At 47.0% G+C, this 24,673-nt stretch overlaps 2 protein-coding genes across 3 annotated transcripts in view; both read left to right on the forward strand.

Annotated features, from left to right (window-relative positions):
* The window catches only part of LOC130127911 (actin-binding LIM protein 1-like), a 56,834-nt gene extending 38,517 nt beyond the window's left edge, over positions 1-18,317 (forward strand). The window contains exons 10-23 of the mRNA XM_056297623.1: positions 3,172-3,249; positions 5,202-5,372; positions 7,075-7,110; positions 8,109-8,241; positions 9,508-9,555; positions 10,152-10,298; positions 11,167-11,249; positions 11,592-11,706; positions 13,912-13,967; positions 14,937-14,997; positions 15,205-15,212; positions 15,558-15,632; positions 17,336-17,416; positions 18,204-18,317. Of these exons, the coding sequence (XP_056153598.1) occupies positions 3,172-3,249; positions 5,202-5,372; positions 7,075-7,110; positions 8,109-8,241; positions 9,508-9,555; positions 10,152-10,298; positions 11,167-11,249; positions 11,592-11,706; positions 13,912-13,967; positions 14,937-14,997; positions 15,205-15,212; positions 15,558-15,632; positions 17,336-17,416; positions 18,204-18,317 (1,206 nt within the window). The remainder of the gene's footprint in view (positions 1-3,171; positions 3,250-5,201; positions 5,373-7,074; positions 7,111-8,108; positions 8,242-9,507; positions 9,556-10,151; positions 10,299-11,166; positions 11,250-11,591; positions 11,707-13,911; positions 13,968-14,936; positions 14,998-15,204; positions 15,213-15,557; positions 15,633-17,335; positions 17,417-18,203) is intronic.
* Positions 18,318-21,952: 3,635 nt separating this feature from the next.
* Positions 21,953-24,673, forward strand: part of si:ch73-103b11.2 (myosin phosphatase Rho-interacting protein) — a 94,030-nt gene continuing 91,309 nt past the window's right edge. For both annotated transcript variants that reach the window (XM_056297718.1, XM_056297719.1), the window contains exon 1: positions 21,953-22,817. In XM_056297718.1, coding sequence (XP_056153693.1) covers positions 22,698-22,817 — 120 coding nt within the window. In that variant the 5' untranslated portion in view covers positions 21,953-22,697. The remainder of the gene's footprint in view (positions 22,818-24,673) is intronic.

A 24,673-nucleotide genomic window follows, 5' to 3' on the forward strand; every position in this document is an offset into this window, starting at 1 on the left:
GGACTTCACTGACAATACTTGCTTTTCTGAAACAGAATGCTTTGTGTGTAAAGTACTAGCCGGTCTCTTTTTTTAAAAAAATTTCATGACATTTTCATTTTAGCAATATATGTTCAACAAAATCTTCTTCCCTTCGCTTAGACGTCTCAACCTGCCAGAGCAAAAACACCCCTTCTTGACTTCTTTTACCCGACGTCTGAACTGCAGGTTCATTCTGTGAGTCGGCCGGTCGAACTCCTGAGTGTGCATGCTGCTTAAGCTAACTTCACATCACCTGTCTAACGTTAAAACCCCATGAACCATCAGATGACGCCTCACACACAGATTATTTAACTGGATTCAATACTGGAGGAAGCCTGGAGGCTGAAAATGTTCATAACTCCACAAGGGAAGAGCGGTGTGTGAATCACATGATGATGAATTTTACAACAATATGAAAGTACGGGGCGTCTGGGTAGCATAGTAGTTTATTCCATTGCCTACCAACACGGGGATCTCGGGTTCGAATCCCCTGTTCAGGGGGTAGGGGGAACTGGGGGAGGTAATAGCATGATCCTCCCACACGTTACGTCCCCCTGGTGAAAGCCCTCACTGTCAGGTGAAAAGAAGCGGCTGGCAACTCCATATGTATTGGAGGAGGCATGTGGTAGTCTGCAGCCCTCCCCGGATCAGCAGAGGGGGTGGAGCAGTGACCAGGACGGCTCGGAAGAATGGGATAATTGCCAAGTACAATTGCGAGAAAAAGGGCGGGGATCCAAAAAAAACAACATAAAACTACTTAAAAGTACTCAAAAGACTGTACTTAAAAAGACCAGAGGGTGTGCTCCAATTATCGGGGCATCACATTGCTCAGCCTCCCTGGGAAAGTCTACTCTAGGGTGCTGGAAAGGAGGCTCCGACTGATTGTCAAACCTCGGATAAGGAACAATGCGGATTCCATCCTGGCCGTGGAACAACGGATCAACTCTCTACCCTTGCGGAAGTGCTGAGGGAGGCATGAGAGTTTGACCAGCTAGTCTACATGTGTTTTGTGGACTTGAGAAGGCTTACGACTGTGTACCCCGGGGCACTCTGTCGGGGGTACTGCGGGAGTATGGGGTACCAGGGCAGTGCTACAAACCATCCGGTCCTCGTATAACCAAAGTGAGAGCTGTGTCCGCATTCTCAGCACAAAGACAAACATGCTTTCGGCGGGTATCGGACTCCGCCAAGGTTGTCCCTTGTCTCCGTTTGAATTTTTTTTACCCCCCCCCCCTTTTCTCCCCGATTGTATCCGGCCAATTACCCCACTCTTCTGAGCCGTCCTGGTCGCTGCTCTACCCCCTCTGCCGATCCGGGGAGAACTGCAGACTACCACATGCCTCTTCCAATACATGTGGAGTCTCCAGCCGCTTCTTTTCACCTGACAGTGAGGAGTTTCACCAGGGAGTTGAGTGCATGGGAGGATCATGCTATTCTCCCCAGTTCCCCCTCCCGCCCCGAACAGGCGCCCCGACCGAACAAAGGAGGTGCTAGTGCAGTAACCAGGACACATACCCACATCCGGCTTCCCACCCGCAGACATGGCGAAATTGTGTCTGTAGGGATGCCCGATCAAGCCGGAGGTAACACGGGGATTCGATCCGACGGTCCCCGTGTTGGTAAGCAATGGGATAGACCACTACGCTACACTTCTGATTCTCTTTGTGATATTCAGGGACAGGATCTCAAGGTGCAGCCAAGATAAGGAGTGTGTCCATTTTGGGAACCTCACAATTGCATCTCTGCTCTTTGCAGATGATGTGGTTTTGTTGGCTTCTTCAGAACGTGACCTCCAGCGTGCACTGGAGTGGTTTGCAGCTGAATGTGAAATGGCCGGGATGAGAGTCAGCACCTCTAAGTCTAAGGCCATGGTTCTCTACCGGAAAATTATGGATTGCTTCCTCTGGGTTGGGGATAATTTGTTGCCTCAAGTGAAGGAGTTCAAGTAACTTGGGGTCTTTTTCACAAATGAGGGGAGGATGGAGCGGGAGATTGACAGGCAGATTGGTGCAGCATCAGCAGTAATGCGGATGTTGTACGGGACCGTTGTGGTGAAAGAGGGAGCTGAGCCGGAAGACACTGTCAATTTACCTGTCAATCTTCGTTCCAACCCTCACCTATGGTCATGAGCTTTGGGTAGTGACCGAAAGGGTGAGATCGCAGATACAGAGGCTGAAATGAGTTTCCTCCGTAGGGTGTCTGGGCTCAGCCTTAGAGATAGGGTGAGGAGCTCGGACATCCAGAGGGAGCTCGGAGTAGAGCCGCTGCTCCTTTGTGTCAAAAGCAGCCAGCTGAAGTGGTTTGGGCATCTGACTAGGATGCCCCCTGGGCGCATTCCTTTGGAGGTTTTCTGGGCAACACAACTGGGAGGAGACCCCGGGGTAGACCTATAGCTCGCTGGAGGGACTACATGTCCAATCTGACACGGGCGCCCAAGGCTCATTGATACACAGGAGCGAAGACTAGCCCATCTGGTCTGATCCCACAGAAGAGGAAATGTAGCTCAAATTGCTCAAAAAGTTGATAGACAGGTGTCAGAACACACAGTACATCCCAGCTTGCTGCGTAGCCACAGACCGGTCAGAGTGCCTATGCTGACCCCTGTCCACAATGGGAATGTGAGCATTATAAGTGGACCATGGATAAAAGAAGTTGGCTGGTCTGATGAATCACATATTCTTTTACATCATGTGGACGGCCAGATGCATGTGCATCGTTTACCCAGGGAAGAGATGGTATCAGGGTGCATTATGGGAAGAAGGCAAGCCGGCGGAGGCAGTGAAATACTCTGGGCAATGTTCTGCTGGGAAACCCTGGGTCCTGGGATTCATGTGGATGTTACTTTGACATGTACCACCTACCTAAACACTGTTGCAGACCAGGTACACCCCTTCATGGCAACGGTATTCCCTCATGGCAGTGGCCTCTTTCAGTAGGATAATGCACCCTCCACGCTGCAAAGATTGTTCAGGTATGGTTTGAGGAACATGAAAAAGAGTTCATGGTGTTGCCTTGGCCTCCAAGGTCTAGATACTGACTGCGTTAAGGTTGTGGTGGGTAGACAGGGGGGACAGACTACCAGTTGCCGAACAGGAATACCACCGAATATCAGTTTCATGAAAACCATTAACATCACCATTTTCCTCTCAGCTCACCAGGTCTTCCACAGAGAGCCTCTGCTCCAGACCAGGTTCAAGTGTTCCAGGGTCACCTGGTAGCACTATCTATGTAAGTACTGTGGCTTTTTGTGAATACTTGTCGAGACCTTTTTAAGAGCAACGACCTTTGAAAACATGGGTAAGCGGTGCATTCGGGTTAGTGGGCGAGTTTGGTTAAAGGAAAAGATCGTGTAAGGAGAGAGAGGAAATATTTGGAAAGGTGCTCAGACATGGTAGAGGAGTTTTTTTGTCCACGACTTCTGGATTCAGACATGTCCTTCTTTTCCTTTGTTTCCTGAAATCTGTCCTCCTATCCCCTTTTCCTATTGTCTGAATGAATAAAAAGATACCATTCTGGGTGGACTGCACACTCATTTATAAAATAAAACAAAAACAAAAAGAACGTTTTTGAGAAGGCTTACTCTTAGAGTCCCTTAGGCCGAAGATGTACAGAGGATCCAGTAAAGTGGATTATTTGAAACATATGGGCTAATACGTGTGCCATAACAGTGTGTCATTTTTATTGCTCTGGTGCAACCTGCTCAGAATCTTCCATGGCAACAGGATTCTCTGTGTGCTGATTGGCTCTTTATTTGTCCTCTGTTTTAAACAGGAGGGTCCCGCCGAGACAGTGTCCCTCTTTCAAGACATTCCCGACTTAGGTGTAGAATAACAAATAGGAAGAAATCCAAAGGAATTGAATCAAGTGCAACTGGACTTGGTATATATCCGTGAAGACGTTTCGCCTCTCATCCAAGAGGCTTCATACCAAGTCCAGTTGCACTTGATTCAATTCCTTTGGATAACCATGACCTGGATGAATGAGAGCATTCACAGACAAATAGGAAGAAAATTTCTATTTTTTAAAAAAGGGCTTTTAAAAACTTTTTTAAAAATATATATATTTTACCTTGACTGCTTGGAACTTGGAGCGCTAGTTTTCACTGTGCTGAAACGTGCAGATGAAACATTTCAATATTGTGGTTGAACGCTGTGTCAGGAAACACGCCCCCCCGCCTCCCCAAAAGTGCTGAAATAAAACCAGAGCCGTCTCCTTTCTCTCAATTCACAGACTTGTCATGTGGCAGTTTAGGTTTTCTGTCTCCAGTGTATCGATGGAGATCAACCACATATTGAACTGTAGGTCCTGGTTAGCTTCCACAATCAATTTGAATGTGCCAGTAATTCAGATTGACTTTGATGGTCGAGGTGTTCCCAGCGTTCCCAGTGTTCCCCGAAAACCCAGTGTTTTAATTTTCTTATAAATCCTCATCTATCCCTCTATAATCCATGACTACCTTTGTCCAGTGACATGAAATAAACTTAACCCCCACTGACCCACCATTTAAGTGCCAAAATGAATCTTATATACATCTATCAACTTCTAAGCCAGGGCGGCACAGTGGCGCAGTGGTTAGTGCGGTCGCCTCACAGCAAGAAGGCCCTGGGTTCGAGCCCCAGAGTAGTCCAACCTTGGGGGGTCGTCCCTTGTGTGGTGTTTACATGTTCTCCCCGTGTCTGCATGGGTTTCCTCCGGATGCTCCGGTTTCCTCCCACAGTCCAAAGACATGTAGGTCAGGTGAATCGGCCATACTAAATTGTCCCTTTGTGTGTGGTGTGGGGGGGTTGGCCCTGTGATGGACTGGCAGCCTGCCCAGGGTGTCTCCCCACCTGCCGCCCAATGATTGCTGGGATAGGCTCCAGCATCCCCGTGACCCTAATTAGGATAAGTGGCTTGGATAATGGATGGATGGCACCTCTAAGCCTGAGAAACATGAAAAACACTTGACATGAAGAATCCAACGTTTGAAGTAGCTTCATTCGTGCACCATTATATTCTTGCTTGAAGATTACGTCTTCACCCCTAAATTCTGACCAAAGTGGGACGGTGGGTGTAACGTTTTACCCGCTCTTCTGACGGGATGTGGCGAATGACCTTTGACCCCTCAATATGCCCTAACCTCCAGTCTCCTCCACCCTTCCCTCCCTCCCCGTCTCTCCCTTCCACCTCTTTTGCTTCAGGCAAAAGTAGACAATGAAATCATTGACTACCGCGAGTTAGCCGCCCTTCCCAGAGTCAAGGCTATATTGGACATAGAGCGTCCTGATATGATGTCTTATGGGTGTGTGAACGACAGCTCCTCCGTATTGGACAACAAAGGGAGCAGACAGGACAGGCGAAGCCCCACAGAGGTAAACGGCCGTCCCAGCTCCTCTTAAAGACAGATGACACATTCTGACGGGCTTTGTGGTTGTTTGTCATCGTTTTTCTGGCTTTGTTTGTTTGTACATTTGCGGCACGGTGGCGCAGTGGTTAGCACAGTCGCCTCACAACAAGAAGGTCCTGGGTTCGAGCCCTGGGGTAGTCCAACCTTGGGGGTCATCCAGGGTCGTCCTCTGTATGGAGTTCACATGTTCTCCCCGTGTCTGCGTGGGTTTCCTCCGGGTGCTCCAGTTTCCTCCCACAGTCCAAAGACATGTAGATCAGGTGAATCGGCCATACTAAATTGTCCCTAGGTGTGAATGTGTTTGTGTGTGTTGGCCCTGTGATGGTCTGGCGGCCTGTCCAGGGTGTCTCCCCGCCTGCCACCCAATGACTGCTGAGATAGGCTCCAGCATCCTGCGACCCGACTTCGGATAAGCGGCTTGGATAGTGGATGGGTGGATGGATGTTTGTCTGTATGTATGTTTTAATTTTAGCCTAATGCACAAATCCCTTATTTTCCTATTTCATTTTCATTTATCCTTTATTTGTGCAGGTAAAATCACATTGAGATCAAAACATCTTTTGCAGAGGCGAGCTGTTAACACACGTTACATGCACAAAGTCGGTTATATCAAGATAAGACAGTCGACACCAAACAAAAGACCAATTCAAAATCATCGTTCAGCTGCTAAAAAGCAGGCGCAGGACTCACCCACACAAGTCAGTTTCCTTCTTCATATTTCATTTCTCTATTGGTTCTGACTTTCAATAAGCGGATGAAGCACCAGGGAGGCTCCAAGTAAAAACCAAAGTGTTTTCTGCAGAACATGAAAGTAGAGATTAGACAGAGCGGAGACTGTGGATTATATATGGGATTAGTTTTAAAACAAAATGGATATTGACCAAAAGGTTGTTTTTTTTCCCCCCATTAAAGTTGGTTTTGGCAGCCCCCCCCCAACACACACACACACACAACACACACACACAGAGTCGGATCTAAAGGGCAAGATATCAAGTAAGTCACAGACCTTACACTTGGATTTTCATAATACATTTGCGGATTTTTGTATTTTTATGGATTTAGCCCATACTCATTGCAGAAAAGGAAAAACCTCAGGCAATACAATAAAGAATTTGTATTAATTTATTGTTATTAATTAGTGGTTACTTATTGTCTTAGCCCCCAAGATTTTTTAAACGGCGAGGTATTACCTTCACAGCTAACAGCATATCAGTTAGGAATAGCAAAAGCTACTTATTTTTAAAGCGTTACCATTAACAATAATTTGGCCACTTAGATTCTTATTTGCATATAAAACTTGCACGCTGCAGACACTTGCATTATAAAAATATATTATAAAGTAATATGGTCATATCCGACAATGCTAACATGAAACGGAAATATCTTATTTCGTTTTAAGAGTCATTTACTCATCAAAAGTTGACTGTGTCAGTGATTAAGATAAAGCTACTTATCGTTGTTAGAGAATATTTATATCGTTAGTTATTTTTAATAGAATGTGCTAAATGTCTCAGTCTTGACCTGACATCTTTTACAGTGTAACTCTTCACATAAGCTCCTCTTCCTCAAACTCACTCCTGCTTGACTTCCACTATGACGAGTTATTCACAGTAAAATGGATTCACAGCACATTTAAAACCATTTCTTTTTCTCTTCTTTCATTTTAGTCAGCAGGGAACTTATCTCCTGCCCAGCCTACAGAGGTAAATATTCTGTACCGTCTTATTGCCCACCCACCCTTGGTATGGAAGCCATGTTATGTTATTAGCACAAAGTAGTAACTCGGGCTGAAGTGGATTTTTCAAGACAGAAGGCCTCATGATGACTTTGGATGTGTAATCTGACACTGTGAATTTGTTAAAGTGAAAAATTAGAGAAATCAACATCAGAACCACTAAACATTCTCAGCTGTCCAAAGTTGTTCCCACATTAGCAAATCATGCTAACCTTAGATAGCCTCAGCACAAATGCCTTAGCACGATGTTCTTCAATTTTGGTCCGACCACGGTCCGTTCTCAAAATGAGACAATCAGTGGCAGCTGGCCAGTACAGGGCGCTGGGGCACGCCCACCCTTCAAATAGATGAAATCTACTTAAACATGTTAAATATAATTTAGTTGTATAAAGCAAATAATTATGAAATAAAAGTGTTTTTCAGTCTGTCAGCAGCCATTAAGTTTTGGTTCCAAATGGTATTTGGTTGATTTCTGTCTGAATACATATACTTCCTGGGTGAGGGGTGTCAGCCAAATGATCCCTTATGTAAGCCCTCAAACTTTTGGCGAGCAGGTGACCTGAGGCTGCTGTCTAATTGGTTTCTTCAGATTTTCCATACTCCCACTGTTATTGGCAGCAAATTGGTATTGTTTTAATGTTTTTTGATCTAATGTGATTGGACAATTCTCGTGGCTGTCAATCATGTTCACACCCACCACAATGCTTCATCTCGACTGTCAATCATCCACCGTCTACGAACCCTGATAAAACCTATAGGCTACATTGTCCTTCTGAATAACTCTGTGACTGTGTGGACATTGAAGCAGCTGTCAGGTGTGCTGCGCCAAGGTAAATTGCCTCCCTAAATTTTTAGTCACCAGCTGCCACTGGAGACAATAATGGGTAAATACAACACGGTCAGCCTGAAAACGGTTCTTGCATGAAGCTCAGGTTGTCTCATCAGATTGTCTCTTCTTGTCACAAGGTGCCGAATGACACAAGTAAGTGCCTGATGCACAGATCCAGGAGCCAGGGGTCTGAGGCGTCTCCTGCCGTGTACAACCGCCACAGCTACACTCCCAACGTGTTGTCGTCACCACAACACTTCCACCGACCAGGTGAGGGACACCACCGGATTTAACGCATTCCACCATGTTGCTGTAAACGGGCTTCTGTAGATACACCTTGGCACGCCTGCAGGCTGCAAGCTCCTGTCTTCTTCCTGAAGTCGTCTCCATTCATATTCTGCTGCCCATGGTTTTAGCATGCTTTGCGGTTTCATACTTCAACGTCTCTATTGTTTTCTGTTCTGTTCTATTATTTTCTATCCTACATTCAGTATCCATTATCCAAACCGCTTATATTGAGTGAAATAAAAGATGTGCATGAAAATAAGGCAATATCTTAATTGTAAAATCTATATTTACATTTCCCCTGCTGCTGGGTGGACTCAGTTTAATCACAGGGATCATTAGTTTCATCTTTAATTAAAGTGGCCTGGTTTGATTTTTCAAGATAGTATTCAATAAACGCCAAAAGCTGACGTGTGAATGTGTGTGAATGTTGAGATGACTGTTTTTCCTTTTCTCTGGCTTTGTTATTTGTCTATTTTTTAACACTTCCTATGGCCTTCTGGTTCTTTCTGGAAAAGCAGTGATGATGGCTCTGCTCACCTCTCAATTCCCCTCCTTTTTCCCATTTATTTTGTTGGCACTCATCTCTCCACAACCACCTCCTCCTTCACCACCTCCTCCTCGTCACGTCTTCCTTCACCTCTTCTTCTGACCCTTCCTCCTCCTCCTCCTCCTCCTGTGGGTGATTGACAGGCATGACGCTCTGTTCTTCTTTACCGCCCGGCAGCAATGACAGCCCCCCAACTTCTCTTTTTAGTCACCACTTCCTCCCTCATACCGGAGGTAAGACCCCTCCTCCCCCACACCTCTCCCACCTCCTCCCATGACCAACGCCGGTGTCCATCTCTCTCCCATTAGTCTACAGATCACCATGTTCTGGTCACTACTTTGTTCTGTGTCAAACTCTGTATAATCAGTGGTTCTCAATCAGGTCCTCAGTACTGATAGTTTTCTATTCTACCAGGTAGTTCATTACATTCACCTGTTGTTCCTGGTGTAATAGCTCCCTGATGCGAGGCTGAATAACTGGAGTGGGACAGGATACACACCGAGGCTTAGGGTGGAGGACAGAACAGAGGGGATAGATGTGAGCTCTGGTTCCCGAAAGAGACAACACAGGATAGATAGCCATCATACAGGAAGTGATGCCGGATAGATGCAGTTAAGACGTCTGCAGTTAAGATGTCTGCCATGGCAGCAGCTGTTTACACATCCATGACCCCTGTACTGCCTCTCTGTGTTTCTCTGCAGATCAGAGCATCAACATGTACAGGAGGCCTCCGATATACAAACAACACGGTACGGTATGCCCATTTCCTCATACAAACTGCTCACATTGGTAAAGGAAATATGAAACAAGTAAACACTGTTGTGTCAGCGGCCATGGTGTTAAATTATGTGTGTGCACGCACACGCGCGTGTGTATGCGTGTGCATGTGTGGAGCACTTTTTGTTATCATGTATTGATGCATCCGTTTTATCTTATATCATCAGTCGATTATTTTTAGTTCATACCTATATTATTATCACGCCCAACTAATGTCCCACCTGAATAAGTCTAAAGTCTGAATCCTCTATGACAGGGATAGGCAACATGGTCCAGAAATGTCCGGTGTGGGTGCAGGTCTTTGTTCCAACCAAGAAGTTACACATTTGAGTCTACAAATCAAGGTCCTTAGCAAAGACTGTTGGTTTTTGCTAAGGACCTGATAGAATCAGGCGTGTAACTGCTTGATTGGAACAAAGACCTGCACCCACACCAGACATTTCTGGACCATGTTGCCTATCCCTGCTCTATGGATTAGTTACATTATTTAATAGCCGTCCATCAACTCACCAATATCCAGCTGCTGTCCAGTCGCTCATCCATTGGTTTCCTCTCTCCCCCGATCCAGATTCAGCTGCCAACTTCACCCAGAGCAAGTCCACCGGTGACATCATCACATTGGCCAAGTTCCCCACCGCCTGCACTGTGACGCTGGACGCAGACCCACAGACAGTGATGGACGCCTGGCCCCGTCCTCCTTCTGCCACAGCGTTTGGTATGCTCCCTGCAGGGATGGTCAAGTCAGGATTAACACTGAAGAACACACACATATTTGAACAATCACACTTTTGTAACGTTCATCATTTCAGTTGTGCTGACTTCAACGATATCTCCTTGATTTCTGTGACTATGAACTTTGGTCCGGTAGTTGAACCCAAAGAACTAATTAAATTTCTTAAAAACAAAAAAAAAAGTAGTTAAAATTTCCAGGTGCGTCCGGATAGTGTAGCAGTCTATTCTGTTGCCTACCAACACGGGGATCGCCGGTTCGAATCCCCGTGTTGCCTCCGGCTTGGTCGGGCGTCCCAACAGACACAATTGGCTGTGTCTGCAGGTGGGAAGCCGGATGTGGATGTGTCCTGGTTGCTGTACTAGTGCCCCCTCTGGTCGGTTGGGGCGCCTGTTCGGGGGGGGGGGACTGGGGGGGAATCCTCCCACGCGCTACGTCCCCCTGGTGAAACTCCTCACTGTCAGGTGAAAAGAAGCGGCTGGTGATTCCACATGTATCGGAGGAGGCATGTGGTAGTCTGCAGCCCTCCCCCGGATCGACAGAGGGGGTGGAGCAGCGACCGGGATGGCTCGGAAGAGTGGGGTAATTGGCTGGATACAATTGGGGAGAAAAAGGGGGAAAATTTTTACAAATAAATCAATAAAAAAATGAACGTGTCCAGATGAACTGATTCACCTTTCTGGGACATAAAAACGATTCTTATAAAACAATGAACAACAGAAGAAAAAAATACAGAAAGAGGAGAAACTGTTGAATAGTTTGGTCAGGTGGTTGTTTTGATTCGTTGCTCCATGATGTTTTCACGGTTGAACGTTTCCTGAACCTTGGTGTTTTGGTGGCTGCTGTCTGTCAGGCTTGGTGGGGAGGACCCGGTCCCCGCATGCAGGGGAAGACCACTGGAAATGTCGACAAATGCACGAGGAGCATCTCACCAAGGTGGGTCAGCCATGTTGAATTGGACGAATTTTGTGTGTCCACATACGCTGTCTGGACAACGAGCAAGCTGATCGCCCTTTGTGTTTATAACTAAGAAGAGGGACACACACATCCCAATGTAGTTAGCAAGGGCTCACGATCAGAGAAACTTCATAGGGCAATAATAAGAACCATCTGCCCTCCAGTAGCTCCCAACTGTAACTCCATTCAGTAGAGTGATTTTTGTCTTGTCTTATCTTATCTTATCTTTACGTGACCCAATGCTACTGTAATTCAAAAGCACTGATATAACTTACTGACATTAAACTGTTTTTATATTACTGCAACATTTTTTTTTAAAAGATTTCCTCTGTTCTGGGAAAACTGATCATGAGGGAGGACGAGGAGAAAGCGGTGAACAGGGAACGCTGCTCCTGCATGGGGTTTGATCAGTCCTCACACTCCATCCACACGACAGGTAAAAGAAACGAGAATTTATATATATATATATACTACTACTACTACTTTCAGCTGCTGCCATTAGGGGTTGCCACAGCGGACCATCCGTTTCCATTTCTTCCTGTCCTCTGCATCTTCCTATGTCACGCCAGCCACCTGCATGTACTCTCTCACCACATCCATACACCTCCTCTTTGGCCTTCCTCTTTTCCTCTCCCCTGACGGCTCCATATTCAGCATCCTTCTCCCAATATACCCAGCATCTCTCCTCCACACATGTCCAAGCCATCTCAATCTTACCTCTCTTGCTTTGTCTCTAAACCGTCCAACCTGAGCTGTCCCTCTGATATACTTGTTCCTAATCCTGTCGTTCTTCGTCACTCCCAATGAAAATGTTAGCATCTTTAACTCTGCCACCTCCAGCTCCATGATGATTAAAGTAAAATGTGATATTTTAAAATACTAGTGCTTAAATTTTTGTCTGAATTTGAGGACAATTTCTAAAAATCCATCAGAGGTTATTTGTTACTCTTAAAAACTATTGTTCGAGAACTCAGAAAATAAAAACACAGTATTTAGATGTTGTCTGTAGAGGAGTCTAATGGTTTAGGTCTCACTTATCACTTATTTGAAGTATTCCACATTTGTGTTCCTGCATGTAGTCAGTAGCGTACCGTGGGGTTTCAGTCAGGGCCTTCAATAACGAACTGCCCCCCCACACACACACACAAGCACTCAAGTTTCTCATATGGGTGCTGATACAGCCAACACAGCCATATACAAAGAACACTATCACACCTTCTCCTGGATCACCACCATGTCATGGTAGAGAAGCTTGCGTGTACCAATGATTCCAAGAGCTATGCCGTCCTGAGCTTGGCTCCTGGTAGGGTCACCCAAGGCGGCTAGGTCAATGGGGAGGTTCCAGACGAAGCGCCATCCAACAAAGACCTCAGCGGCAGAACTGGTGGAAGATGTCTCCAGGTCACAACGGCAGTGAGGGTGGATGAAGGCTGCAACAGAGGGTGGTCCCCAATTGTCTTATTTCTCCATGCCATTGGACTCTGGCCACCCGCTGCCAAGGACCATGTGGTGGCTGCAGGCACATCAGCCACTCCACGTAAAAAGCTGTCACGCGCAGGCGTCCTCCCATTATGCAGGTCCAGAATCAGCCTCTACACCCACCTGCGGACCCAGAGGGAGGACAGTCATACTCGACCCCAAGTGACCGCCGATGATGATGTCACTATCACACACTATATGCACTACTGGATCAACACCAACAAGACAGCTGATCTTCAGCAACCACCAGCTTCCTTTGTCGCTCAGCAACCAAATTGCACACGCAAACCACATGGCACAAAAACAAGTCACAAGTTTCCACAGTTGATGTAGCGTTCACCAGTCACCCGCACAACTTCAACAAATTCAATAAAGTATAGCCACAATATTATCAGTGTGCCGCCTTCAGTTCAATAAGAAAAATGTGCACACCAACCTGGAGTTGAAGTTCCACCTCACTTGAGAGACTCGTGGCAGCATTCTCTCACAAAATTCATCCATTAATTTAGTCCGTTTGGGAGAACATGCACAAAAATGCAGACAATCCTCCCACATAAACAAAAAACATGAAGTAGATCAGCAACAAGGTCATCAGTAGCTGTGAATGTGGCGGCCATTGCACTTAGTTTGCTCACAACCCACCAAAGGCTCGAGCTCAAAGTTGATGACGACACCGGGGCTAGCACCGATACATCACAGGGCCCTGGGGCGTTCTGTCACTACACAACAGCATTTGATTGGCTGATGTAATCAGTTTGCAGTTTCGGGCTTCAAGATAAGGCTAGCAGTACCACTAGTGCTGGTCCAAGGAGCTCTGATGTGTGTTTAGATGACAAAGGAAATCCCTGCTCAGCCTCAGAAGAAAACAAATAATTAAATTCAGACACATTTCAGGCACACTTCAATTTAATGATGAAAAGCAAATTATGGTTTTGATTTTGGCAGAGCCAGCAGAGAAGGCCCTGATGGCCCTGACAGCCACCGCTGCATGTAGTACATGGTGTACTTTTACAGAGCCGTATGAGGGCACCAGTTAAGACTTACTAACTCCTATAATAATTCCACAATTGTTGTTTTACTCTCACCTGTGTTCATGTACTGCCTGGGTTTGACTTCAGTTGGAGAGGTTACAGAATCTGTGTTCTGTTTAAATGTCTCATAGATCCAAATTTCTCCCCAACCAAAACCACCCCCTCGCCGGTATACGGCCTCCTTCAGGTAAGACAGAAAATCATTTTAACCCTTTACTCTCTTTATTGCTAATTATTATTACTTTAGATAGATTTATTAAGGTGGCACAGTGGTTAGTGCAGCCGCCTCACAGCAAGAAGGTCCTGGGTTCGAGCCCCGGGGTAGTCCGACCTTGGGGGTTGTCCCCAGTCATCCTCTGTTTGGAGTTTGCATGTTCTCCCCCTGTCTGCGTGGGTTTCCTCCGGGTGCTCCGGTTTCCGCCCACAGTCCAAAGACATGTAGGTCAGGTGAATCGGCGGTACTAAATTGTCCGTTGGTGTGAATGCGTGTGTGTCGGCCCTGTGATGGACGGGTGGCCTGTCCAGGGTGCCTCCCCGCCTGCTGCCCAATGACTGCTACGACAGGCTCCAGCATCCCTGAGAGCAGGATAAGCAGCTCAGATAATGGATGGCTGGATGGATTTGTTAAACCCAGTCCCCATGTGTGCTGTTTGGAAATCTGAACCCCCGGACAATGTTTGATAATTTTCTTGATACTTTAATTTTTACAAAAAATGTATGTAATTTTTAATTTCTACCTGAGTGCTGACTTCTATCATTCAGCAACATGAATAGCAAATGTAAATCACCATAGACTTAACAATCAAATTCCTACAGGAAGTTTGCCGTCATGCGAGACTTTTGAAATAATAATAATAATTATTATTAGGGAACTTTAACATTTACCAGTCATGTTGTGCTTCAGGATTGTCGACATATTACACTATAACCTATTAACACAGACTGGGTTTTTTTCTCCACCTCACCGTAATAAATAAATATGTGAAGTTGGCTCAGTTCCTTCTTAGCTGAAAGAGCAGAATTTCAAAATGGACGCCCCACTGGAGGAAACCAGGTTCAGACTTTGAACAGTTTAAAGACAAGTCTTTCAAGGAACCATGGGACAATGTTTACATGATGACTTAGTTGGTTTTTAATATGTCTGCCCCTTATAAAGCCCCAGTTCACCCAGTACACCCAGTACAAGAGCCACGGGGACCTGAGTGATGGCGTCAAAGGTACGAATGCGCACAATGTCACTGTTTCAATACACATAATTGTTCTTCATAATTTTATCTCGGTGTTCCATCATATTTTAAATAAATGTATAAACAGTATAAATCTATATGATGATGTAATAAAATATTTATATAATTAGATGTATTTATTTAGTATTAAAGTATGAATTTGCTGTTTTTCTTTTCTCCACTTCCTCTTTCTTTCAGATTTTAAGGTACGTGTGGTGAATTGCACATTTTTAATGCCTTCCTGCATTCTGGGTAAGCCCTGTAAACTGTTTTACTGCTTTCTCCGTGTGTGTGTGCGCATGCGCACAAGACTGCTTCATAATAAAGTGTTTTCCTATAAGTCCTTAGTTTCAGTTTAAATCGTCACCAAACTTGGGAAAATACACACGTCAGGGCACTAGCTTGTAAAGTTTGTCCTGTCGTTGCCCTGTTGTTTTGACTGATAATCTGCTTAATGTGAGAGTCAGTTTGTGGTGTCTCGTCTCTTGGTGTCTTCATGCAAGCATGGCAGTTGACATGTCCCATTTCCTTCTGACTGGTTCGTTGTGCAGCACACCAGTGACGAGCAGCTCCTGTTAACACGAACAGACAGAGGAGGGTCCATGCCCAATCTGCTGGAGCCAAAAGCAAGTATTACTAATGTAACGTTTAACACTTCACCTCCCCTTTTTCTCCCCAACTGTCAATTGTACCCATCCAATTACCCCACTCTTCCGAGCCGTCCCAGTCACTGCCCCCCCCCCCCCCCCCCGCCGATCCAGGGAGGGTTGCAAACTACCACATGCATCCTCCAATACATGCGGAGTCTCCAGCTGCTTCTTTTCACCTGACAGTGAGGAGTTTCACCAGGGGGATGTAGCGCGTGGGAGGATCACGCTATTCCCTCCAGTCCCCCCGAACAGGTGCCCTGACCGACCAGAGGAGGTGCTAGTGCAGCGACCAGGACGCATACCCACATCCAGCTTCCCACCCACAGACACGGCCAGTTGTGTCTGTTGGGATGCCCGACCAAGCCGGAGGTAACACGGGGATTTGAACTGGCGATCCCCGTGTTGGGAGGCAATGGAATAGACAGCTACACTACCCGGACGCCCCCATGTTTAGCACTTTTAAGATTTATTTTTGCTGTTTTATCATTTCAACACTGCTAATATTTCACATGGCTCCTCGTGGGGCTGTGGCAGGTATCTTTCTTTGAAACGTGTGTATGGACAGAAATCAGTGTCGCTGGAAATTTAATTTGAATTGCAGCAATTTTGAATTGGGGAGAATAGCATGATCCTCCTACGCGCTACGTCCCCCTGGCAAAACTCACGGTCAGGTGAAAAGAAGCGGCTGGTGACTCCACATTTTTCGGAGGAGACGTAGTCTGCAGCCCTCCCCGGATCAGCAAAGGGGGTGGAGCAGCGACTGGGATGGCTAAGAAGAGTGGGGTAATTGGCCAAATACAACTGGGGGGGAAAAGGGGGGGGGTCCCAAAAAAAAAGTAGATAAAAAAGAGAGCCGCAAGATGGTAGGCTAACTGTGCAGGTGTGCCACCGTGCAATTGGATAGATGAGAACAGGTGACGTGATCAGCTGATATCTTAGTTGACCACCCCATGACAGTGAGTGGAAATATGAGTGAGCGTGCATGAGAGATCTCTCTCTCTCGCTCATCATTAGCCACTTCTCCGGGGTCAGGTCACGGTGGCAGCAAGCTAAGTAGGGCACTCCAGACGTCCCTCTCCCCAGCAACGCCCTCCAGCTCCTCCTGGGGGATCCCAAGGCGTTCCCAGGCCAGATTGGACATGTAGTCCCTCCAGCAAATTCTGGGTCTACCCCAAGATCTCCTCCCAGTTGGTCCTCCTGGACCAGTCTGCGATGCCAGAAGTCGGGACGCTCCGGTCCCCGCCTTTGCCTGCCGTCCGGCCTGCATTGCACCCTACCCCGGTGTTCACCCCCACGGGTGGTGGGTCCATGGGGTAGAGATGAGAGTGGCAGGATAAAATAAGAAACATAGCTACAGATCTGTGCATGCAAAAGAGTCTTCCTGACTGAACTTTTGCCAAAGCTCTGTTACAGTAGATTACTACAGATGTGATAAAGGACTCAGTTCAAACAATGAACTAATGCATGAACCCGTGTCCAGATGAGATCGATGTCACGTTGTTGGCACTGACACGTCAGTGATCTGGTGACAGTCTTGCTGACCTTTCTGCAGACTATGGAGAACACAAGCCTCCTCCATCATGAATCTACCATGTTATTTAATATCACTTGAGAGTATTTCTGTTTTGCATTCACCTCATGTAGTATTCTCCACCTAACCATCCCTCTCCCATGTCAAGGTGTACCCGTACCACATGCTCATCGTCCCCAGCCGAGGACATGCAAAACTTCCGAAGGCCGTTGACCGAACGAGACTGGAGGTAAAACAAACTGTTGGTTCAAGTATTCGTACAACATCATACAGCTCAAATAGCTTTACATTTGTCATAACTGAAATAAAATAGATTGTCCGTGACAGTTATGGGAAATCCTGCAGAATGTAAATGAAATCCAGTAAATGTAACACGGCGTATACTTAATAGGAGTGTGTTCAGCCCATAGAGTCATTTTAGTGTCGTTTGACGATTTTTGTGTTCAGTCCTGCAACACTTGTGCAGATACGACTGCACTGCTTTTAGTCAGTTTTATGCTCTTTTAAATGAGAACACAGCCCATTAATCTGGTATTTCTGTCCTTTTATTAAGACAGTCGGAATGTGAATGTGTAAAGGTAAATTTACCGTACTGCTTCTTATGTACACCGATACTACCTGCTATCTAACTTCCACTGATGTAGGTATGCATATATATATATATACATATATATATATATATACACACACACACACACATACACACATAGTATATATATATATATATATGCATTGTATATTCATATTACCCTTATTTACATTTTGTGTCTCGTCTATTTTTCCATGTGAGCAAGTCAATTTCCTGGCATGGAAAACTAACTTAACAAATACAGCATTTTCTAAGCGTGTGTGTGTGTGTGTGTGTGTGTGTGTGTACAAAGCTCACAGTACATAGTACATGAGGCTCTGTACATAACACAATGCTGGCGTTAATACAGATTTTTGTTCTTCACCTCACGCTCTCTCTCACTCGCTCTCCTACTCTCTCTCGCTCTCTCTCGCTCGCCCATCTACAGCGCCACCTGGCTCCCGATTCCTTCTTTGAGATCTTTGGCATGGACCTGCAGGACTTTGACAAACTCCCACTTTGGAAACGCAATGACATGAAGAAGAAAGCCAGGCTTTTCTAGACCCTCCATCAAATGCAGGTTTTAATTCGTGACTCTGTCGACCCAGAGTTTGCCCATCATGCACTTGTGCCTATCTAGCAAGTGGTGCCTTGCTTTGGGGCAAGCCTGTGACGAGCCTGCAGAATGAGAGGTGTTTGTAAGTGGTTCTCAGGTCAGAGCATCAAAAGCTATGTATATATACTATGACTTAAAGCCCCTGAAAATGCTTTTTCCCCTCGCCCTCTGATAAGTACAGCTTATTTCTCTGTGACTTCATTGGTTGATTATATTCTGAGGATGGACAGCAACCGGAAAGTTCCCACTGGCATTGCTTTTCCCTGCATCGACCATGTTTCGTTGATTAACAGGAATTCAATGGCATCGGACGGCACAAATATACGAGGACGTGGGTTCAAACTGGCCGGCCATGGACACTCAGTTTTCCCTGGACATGCCCTTCACCAGTGTTGTTGTGATTTCCAAAAGATTATTCTAGATAGCGATCTTAATTAATCCTCATTTTATCCAATGTAACCCCCTTTTAAGTTAAAGGATCGCCAGAAGCACTGTCTAGTTTTTGTTTGTTTGTCTGAGCCAGGCTTCATTACGTCCTCCACAGCAGCCCCTGTCTAGAAATACGTCGGTCGAAAAACGAATCTCGAAAGTTTCTGTAAAACTTTGTCTGTGGTGTTATGGGTCAGATTTGACCCGGCAGAGAGTTCTGGTTGTGATAGTGTGGCAAGCAGCATTAAAAAAAAAACCTGTTTCACCCAAACAAGTTTCTTCCTTACCTCTGTCCCTCCATGTCTTCCTCTGACAGGCCGAACGCCACCACACCCGGCCGGGGTTTTCATTATCTCAGCATAGCTGGTCTGACATGGCTGAGTGTCTTCATGGACACACCGCCACATACCAAATCCTTCTCACATTTTAAATGCTGAGGCTGACGGTGGTGGTGAGGGTCAGAGACAACAAACCCGTCCGGCCACGTTGGAGCAAAGGCGACGAGGCCTCTCTTTACTCCACCTTTGCTCTCGGTGAAGAAGCCGCAGAAATGCAAGATGGCGCTTTATTAATCCTCAGAGAAGAAAATCCAGATGTCACCGCGGCATAAAGCGTGATGGATGTAGAAGACACCCATCAAACATGATGTACACAGTAACACACAGCCGGGGCTCCCACACATCTGGAAATGTTTAGCTGCTAGACGTATGTTTCCAGTTGTGGAAAACATCTGGAAACTGATGAAATTGATCAATTATCCTGGAAATATTATTGAGGTCATGAATTATATGTAAAGTTAGGTTTAAAGTCATATTTCTACCTGATGAGATGGCGTATTTCTAGTGACATTTTTATCTCAGATGACACATTTTCATCCATATGTTTAGCTGGGATGTGACGTCAGTGTGTGAAGTTTGGGTGGTTTGTTCAGCGAGCAGCTAAAAGTCCCACAGTTCATGTAGACATCCACTGATAGTTAATACTGAATAATATGACCTTCCGTCAGCACCGCCTGCCATGCATATACAAGCAAACCACAGTTTCACTGTCTCACTGTGTCCATTTGCAACCGGTGAGCACCACTTTCAAGATATGAACATTCAGGACCAGGTTACTGCAAATTTCCACATGTGAATTCCTATTGACATACACTGGAAAGGGATGTGTTTGTTTGCAATATAAAGGACTGGGCAGATAAACAGTCGCACAAAGCTCTGCTATGAAACCCGTCAGATGTGGTCTGGCCTGTCAGAAAACAGGCCTGTTTTACAGTGTAAGATGCAAATTTCAAGAGTCTAAATGTAAAATAATATTTCATTTAAAGCCACCAAACACAAACTGGTTTAAACAGAACAGGGTACCCAGACCAGGAGTGGAACAGTTAAAGTGTGTTTGCCTTGGTGACTAGTTAGAATACCAGTTTTTGATATGAAAATTTCAATTTAAGCCAGATAATATGCACATTTTTGATAGCGGTCATTCAGTTTTAACCATTTAAAATGCCAATTATCAGTACTTGACACATCATTGTTGACTAGTTGAAACTTACTTTCTCATATCCGCAATAGGCATTGTAACTGGATGAAATGAACTGTAGCTAGTTGTAATTCAGTTTCAATTCTTTTGATTCTAAATCGTGGCAACACGAGATTTTCGCCACATACCAGCGGCCAGCAGGTGGCGCCCCGGAGCCGTGTAAGTAGTTTGAGCGGGACGGCGGCGGAGGGCTGTTTTACATGAGGGGCCTCAGTGCCGAGAGCTGCGCATTAGCCCCGCAGGCGTCGTGGCGTTCACAGACGCGTGTGAAGGGTCGGGGCAGCGAGTCCCGCGGAGAGGTTGTTCCCCGGGGGGTTTGGTAGCTCGCCATGCCGGTCGAGTTCTCGCCCCCTGGCTGATGTGAACCACAGCAGGCCATTACAAAGCACACGTCTAACGGTACTGCGTGCTCTCAGGCAGGACTGGCCACTCCATTCACACTCAGGATTTCCCCTCGCAGTCACTTTTCCAGGGAGGAAGAAAGAGGAAGGTGATACTTGGATGTGTTCAAACTCACGACCTGAGCTGTGAGCTATTCACTTTGCTGTATGCGCCTCCCCCTCCTCCCCCGTTGTGTTTATGTAGTAATTATAATAACGATACTAAATCTTCTAGGGTGCATTTCAAGGTTGGGTTGTTGGCACAGAGGTGAGTATCTTGATCCTGTATCATCGCCACATGAGTAAGCAGCCCAGCCTCGCGCTTCCCTTATCTGCTGAGTCATTGGTGGAATGTGAGGGCGAGCCCCTCTCACACCTACCGCACATCTGACCCCACGTCTGATATGCGGAGTAAAACTTTCATGACGAAGTCGCGCTGGTTCCGTCTCTTTATCGCGCACCCAGGCCACCGCAGCCATGCCTGGAACCCCTTAACGCGAACCAGCGTTAAAACGCCCTTGATAAGAATAACAACAAGGATATTGTAGCCTGCGTTTGATTACAGTTTGGGGGTCTGGATGTTTCAGCTCGCTGCTCACCATTATAAGAGACTTGACAGTTTGAGCAAATTTATACCAGTGTACTTTATATGTGATTCTATGTGACACTGTCAACAATTTTTTTAAATTTAAAATTGTCGGAAATATCAAAATCCAAGTCACCCAGTTTCATACCGATGCAACATAACTGAGTACAGACTGTACGTCAGGGGGAAATAAAGGCACATTACGCACGCAAGGACTGACATGAGCGCGCCAGGTCTCATTCATGAATGCGCCTCTTTGCCGTGATTGGCTGGCTGGCTGGCTTGTTTAGTGTAGCGATGTCTTTCCGCGATGTCTTTCCATTTTTCTGTTTCATTTCCGAAAATATCACACGTGCGGGCAGATTTGCGATAACGGCGCTTGTGGGGCGGACAAGACTACCCGGAAGTCGGCGTTTGTTGTCATGACGTCGAGTTGATTTAGAGAGAGAGAGAGAGCGAGAGAGAGAGAGACCTTTAAAGCCCACCTACCTCGATCCTAATCGGAGGCCATTTCCGAGATTTCCTATTGGCCACGTAACCACGCGGCGGACGTGTACCCATTTCTGTTTGGGTACCGTACCTGTCCGTCACCTCCGAGCCCCGCCCCTCCGCCGACTGGCCGTCCTGCAGGAGGATTTTCCCCCAAAACACCGACGACCGGAGCGTCCGCCGCTCCGCAGGCGCTGTGATGTGTGGAGCCCAGACGCGGCGGATCCCACGGCGTAACTACCGACCCCGGGTGGCGTTTTTGGGAAAGTTGCAAGACGACAATTCGCCCCGAGCGATCCGAGGAAGAAGCAAGCGGCGAGCAGCCGCGAACCCCGCGGCGCTTGTGTGAGAAAGTGGAAGGAAGTGCTGGTTTTGCCCCCCTCCGATGGAGGCTGACGGGACCGTCTCGGTGCGCCAGAGGCCGGAATGATCACCTGTGAAACGCCGCAGTGTCCGCGTCTCATCTGCGCCGAACTTCAGCGGGGGCTACGAGCAAGAGTCGGAATACGTCGACTTATTTTCTAGCCAACTTTCTGTCGTCATCCGAACCCCATTTATCCTGCGTGGGTCCGTCCGAAGGGGGAAAAAGTTGGGAAATCGACGTCAGCTGAGCCGAGCTGGGTCCGAGGGAGGCAGGATGACTCTCATTGATGTGACTTAGCTCCTCTCTACTCCCGAATAGGAGGCCAGATTCAGCATCCGAAAAAACAACAGACCCCCACCTACTTCTCCCTCTGGATGGATTTGCTGCAGAAAGCTGGGGTTTTTTTTCCTCATTAGAGCATTTTGACATTTTTCACCCCATTTGGGGTAGCTTCTTTTTTTAATTTTTCGAGTTTTTTTTTTTACCCAAGTGCCACTTTTTATGTGTGTGTGTGTGTGTGTATATATATATATATACCAACCATGTCCTCTAAAGACAATCCTTGTCGGAAATTTCAAGCCAACATTTTCAACAAGAGTAAATGTCAGAACTGCTTCAAACCCAGAGAGTCGCATTTGCTGAACGACGAAGACTTAAACCAGGTAAATACGAGTAGTCGCCGCTCGTGGCGGTTCATGCTCGTGACGCCTCGTGCACCGCAGACGACTCGCGAGTAAAAAAAAAAAAAGCCTCGAGTTTGATGGACGAGCTGCTGTCTGACGCGTGTCACACGTAGGCCGAGTACAAAGGTGAGCTTAACGAGGCTCAATTAGCTGCCGGCCCGAGGGCGCCTAGCGTCCCGGACTCCTACACAGATAGGCGTCCGTTTAGAGTGTTAAACGGAAAGTCATGTAAACCAGCCATGGCGCGTGCAGGGTTTCGCTGCGCCGCCTGATCCCGCTGACTAGTCCCCCCCGTCCGGTTGGATGTGTGCTAGTCGGTGGAATTTTTGGGGTTGGAAAGAAAACGTACATACACGTGGCTTTCCATGGCGGGACACCACAGGGGTTATACTATGGTGACCCCCCCCCCATTGCCCACAAGGTATAGCTGAAAAAGCACAGGAGAACTGACGTTCAGCCGTATGCCATGGAGAGCCACGCTTCCTGGTTGAAGGTGTGTTAATGATCTAATGATCAGCTGATTTAGGGCTGGGTTTGAAGGAAACCCTGCGTGTGTGCGCAGCTCTCCATGCAGCTCCATGCACAGCTCTCCATGCACAGCTCTCCGTGCAGCTCTCCATGCAGCTCCATGCACAGCTCTCCGTGCAGCTCCATGCACAGCTCTCCATGCAGCTCCATGCACAGCTCTCCATGCAGCTCTCCATGCAGCTCCATGCACAGCTCTCCATGCATGCGTGCCTGGCTCCTCTCGCTGACCGCGTATTGTCACCTTTCTTGTGCACAATCATCAGCTAAACAAAGATTTGAAAGCTGATTTCAGCCTAGTAATATGCTCACTGTATTAATGAACTGTAGTGTTGAGGACTGATCTGTAACACACACACACACACACCCTTGGGCTATTGATAGGTTGTGTAATAGCAGGTAGTATGGCAGTAGGCTTCCGCTGTGACGTTTGTTAAGCAGTTTAAAGGACAGCAGGTCAGGAGTGACCTGGCTTCGCCATTTGACAGTTTCCGCGTGCGCGGCGCACACGCGCACCTTGTGAGTGACGCCTCTTGCGCAGGTGATTTCTCCGAAGTTGGGCGGGGCCTTCGGGGAAACATTGCATCACATTTTTTATAACCCCCCCCCCCCCCGCTGTGATCGACTGCTCCTTCTGGAGCAACAGAGACCGAGTCTGCGGTTTATTGTCTGGTCCTGGTGGACTTGCCTGACCTACAGGCCGGCGGCTGCAGCCTCTGAAGTCTACACACTTGAGGTTTATCATTTACCCTGCGACTGAAGAGTCACGTTGCTCATTACCGGAGATCACTGCTACACACACACACACACACACGCACTCATTCCAGGCATACTTTCAGCCTCGGCTCGTCATCCTTCCAGTATGTGACCCGCTACGAGGCTGCCTGGCTTACTCTGCACAGCACCGCAGTTGCTGTGATGGGGAAACGCATGCAAATGATTGCATTTAACCAGTGAAGGGTAACGGATGACCTAGAAACATTTTGTGCATCCCCCCGCCCCCCCCCCCAGGAGTGCACGCCACAAAAGCCCCCCACCCCCCACCCCCCCTCCTCCCCGTCTGGCCTGATGTGGGTAGACAAGCCAGTGTACACCCTGCAATCTCTCTTTTGTGTTTTTTAAACGCTCATTTTCCACACCCGTGGAGGTAGGTCTTCCAGCTGACTGCCGAACCCCCCCCCGCCCCCCTTCATCCCCTACTGCCATTTCCACTGGTACAGTGCCGTCATCAAATCACGCCGGGTCTGTAATCTCATCAGTAAGTCGTTACGCCTGAGTTTACCATGTTGGGGTGGCTGTAGTGTGGCAGC

This window comes from Lampris incognitus, chromosome 17, assembly GCF_029633865.1.
Source record: "Lampris incognitus isolate fLamInc1 chromosome 17, fLamInc1.hap2, whole genome shotgun sequence".
NCBI classification, from domain to species: domain Eukaryota; kingdom Metazoa; phylum Chordata; class Actinopteri; order Lampriformes; family Lampridae; genus Lampris; species Lampris incognitus.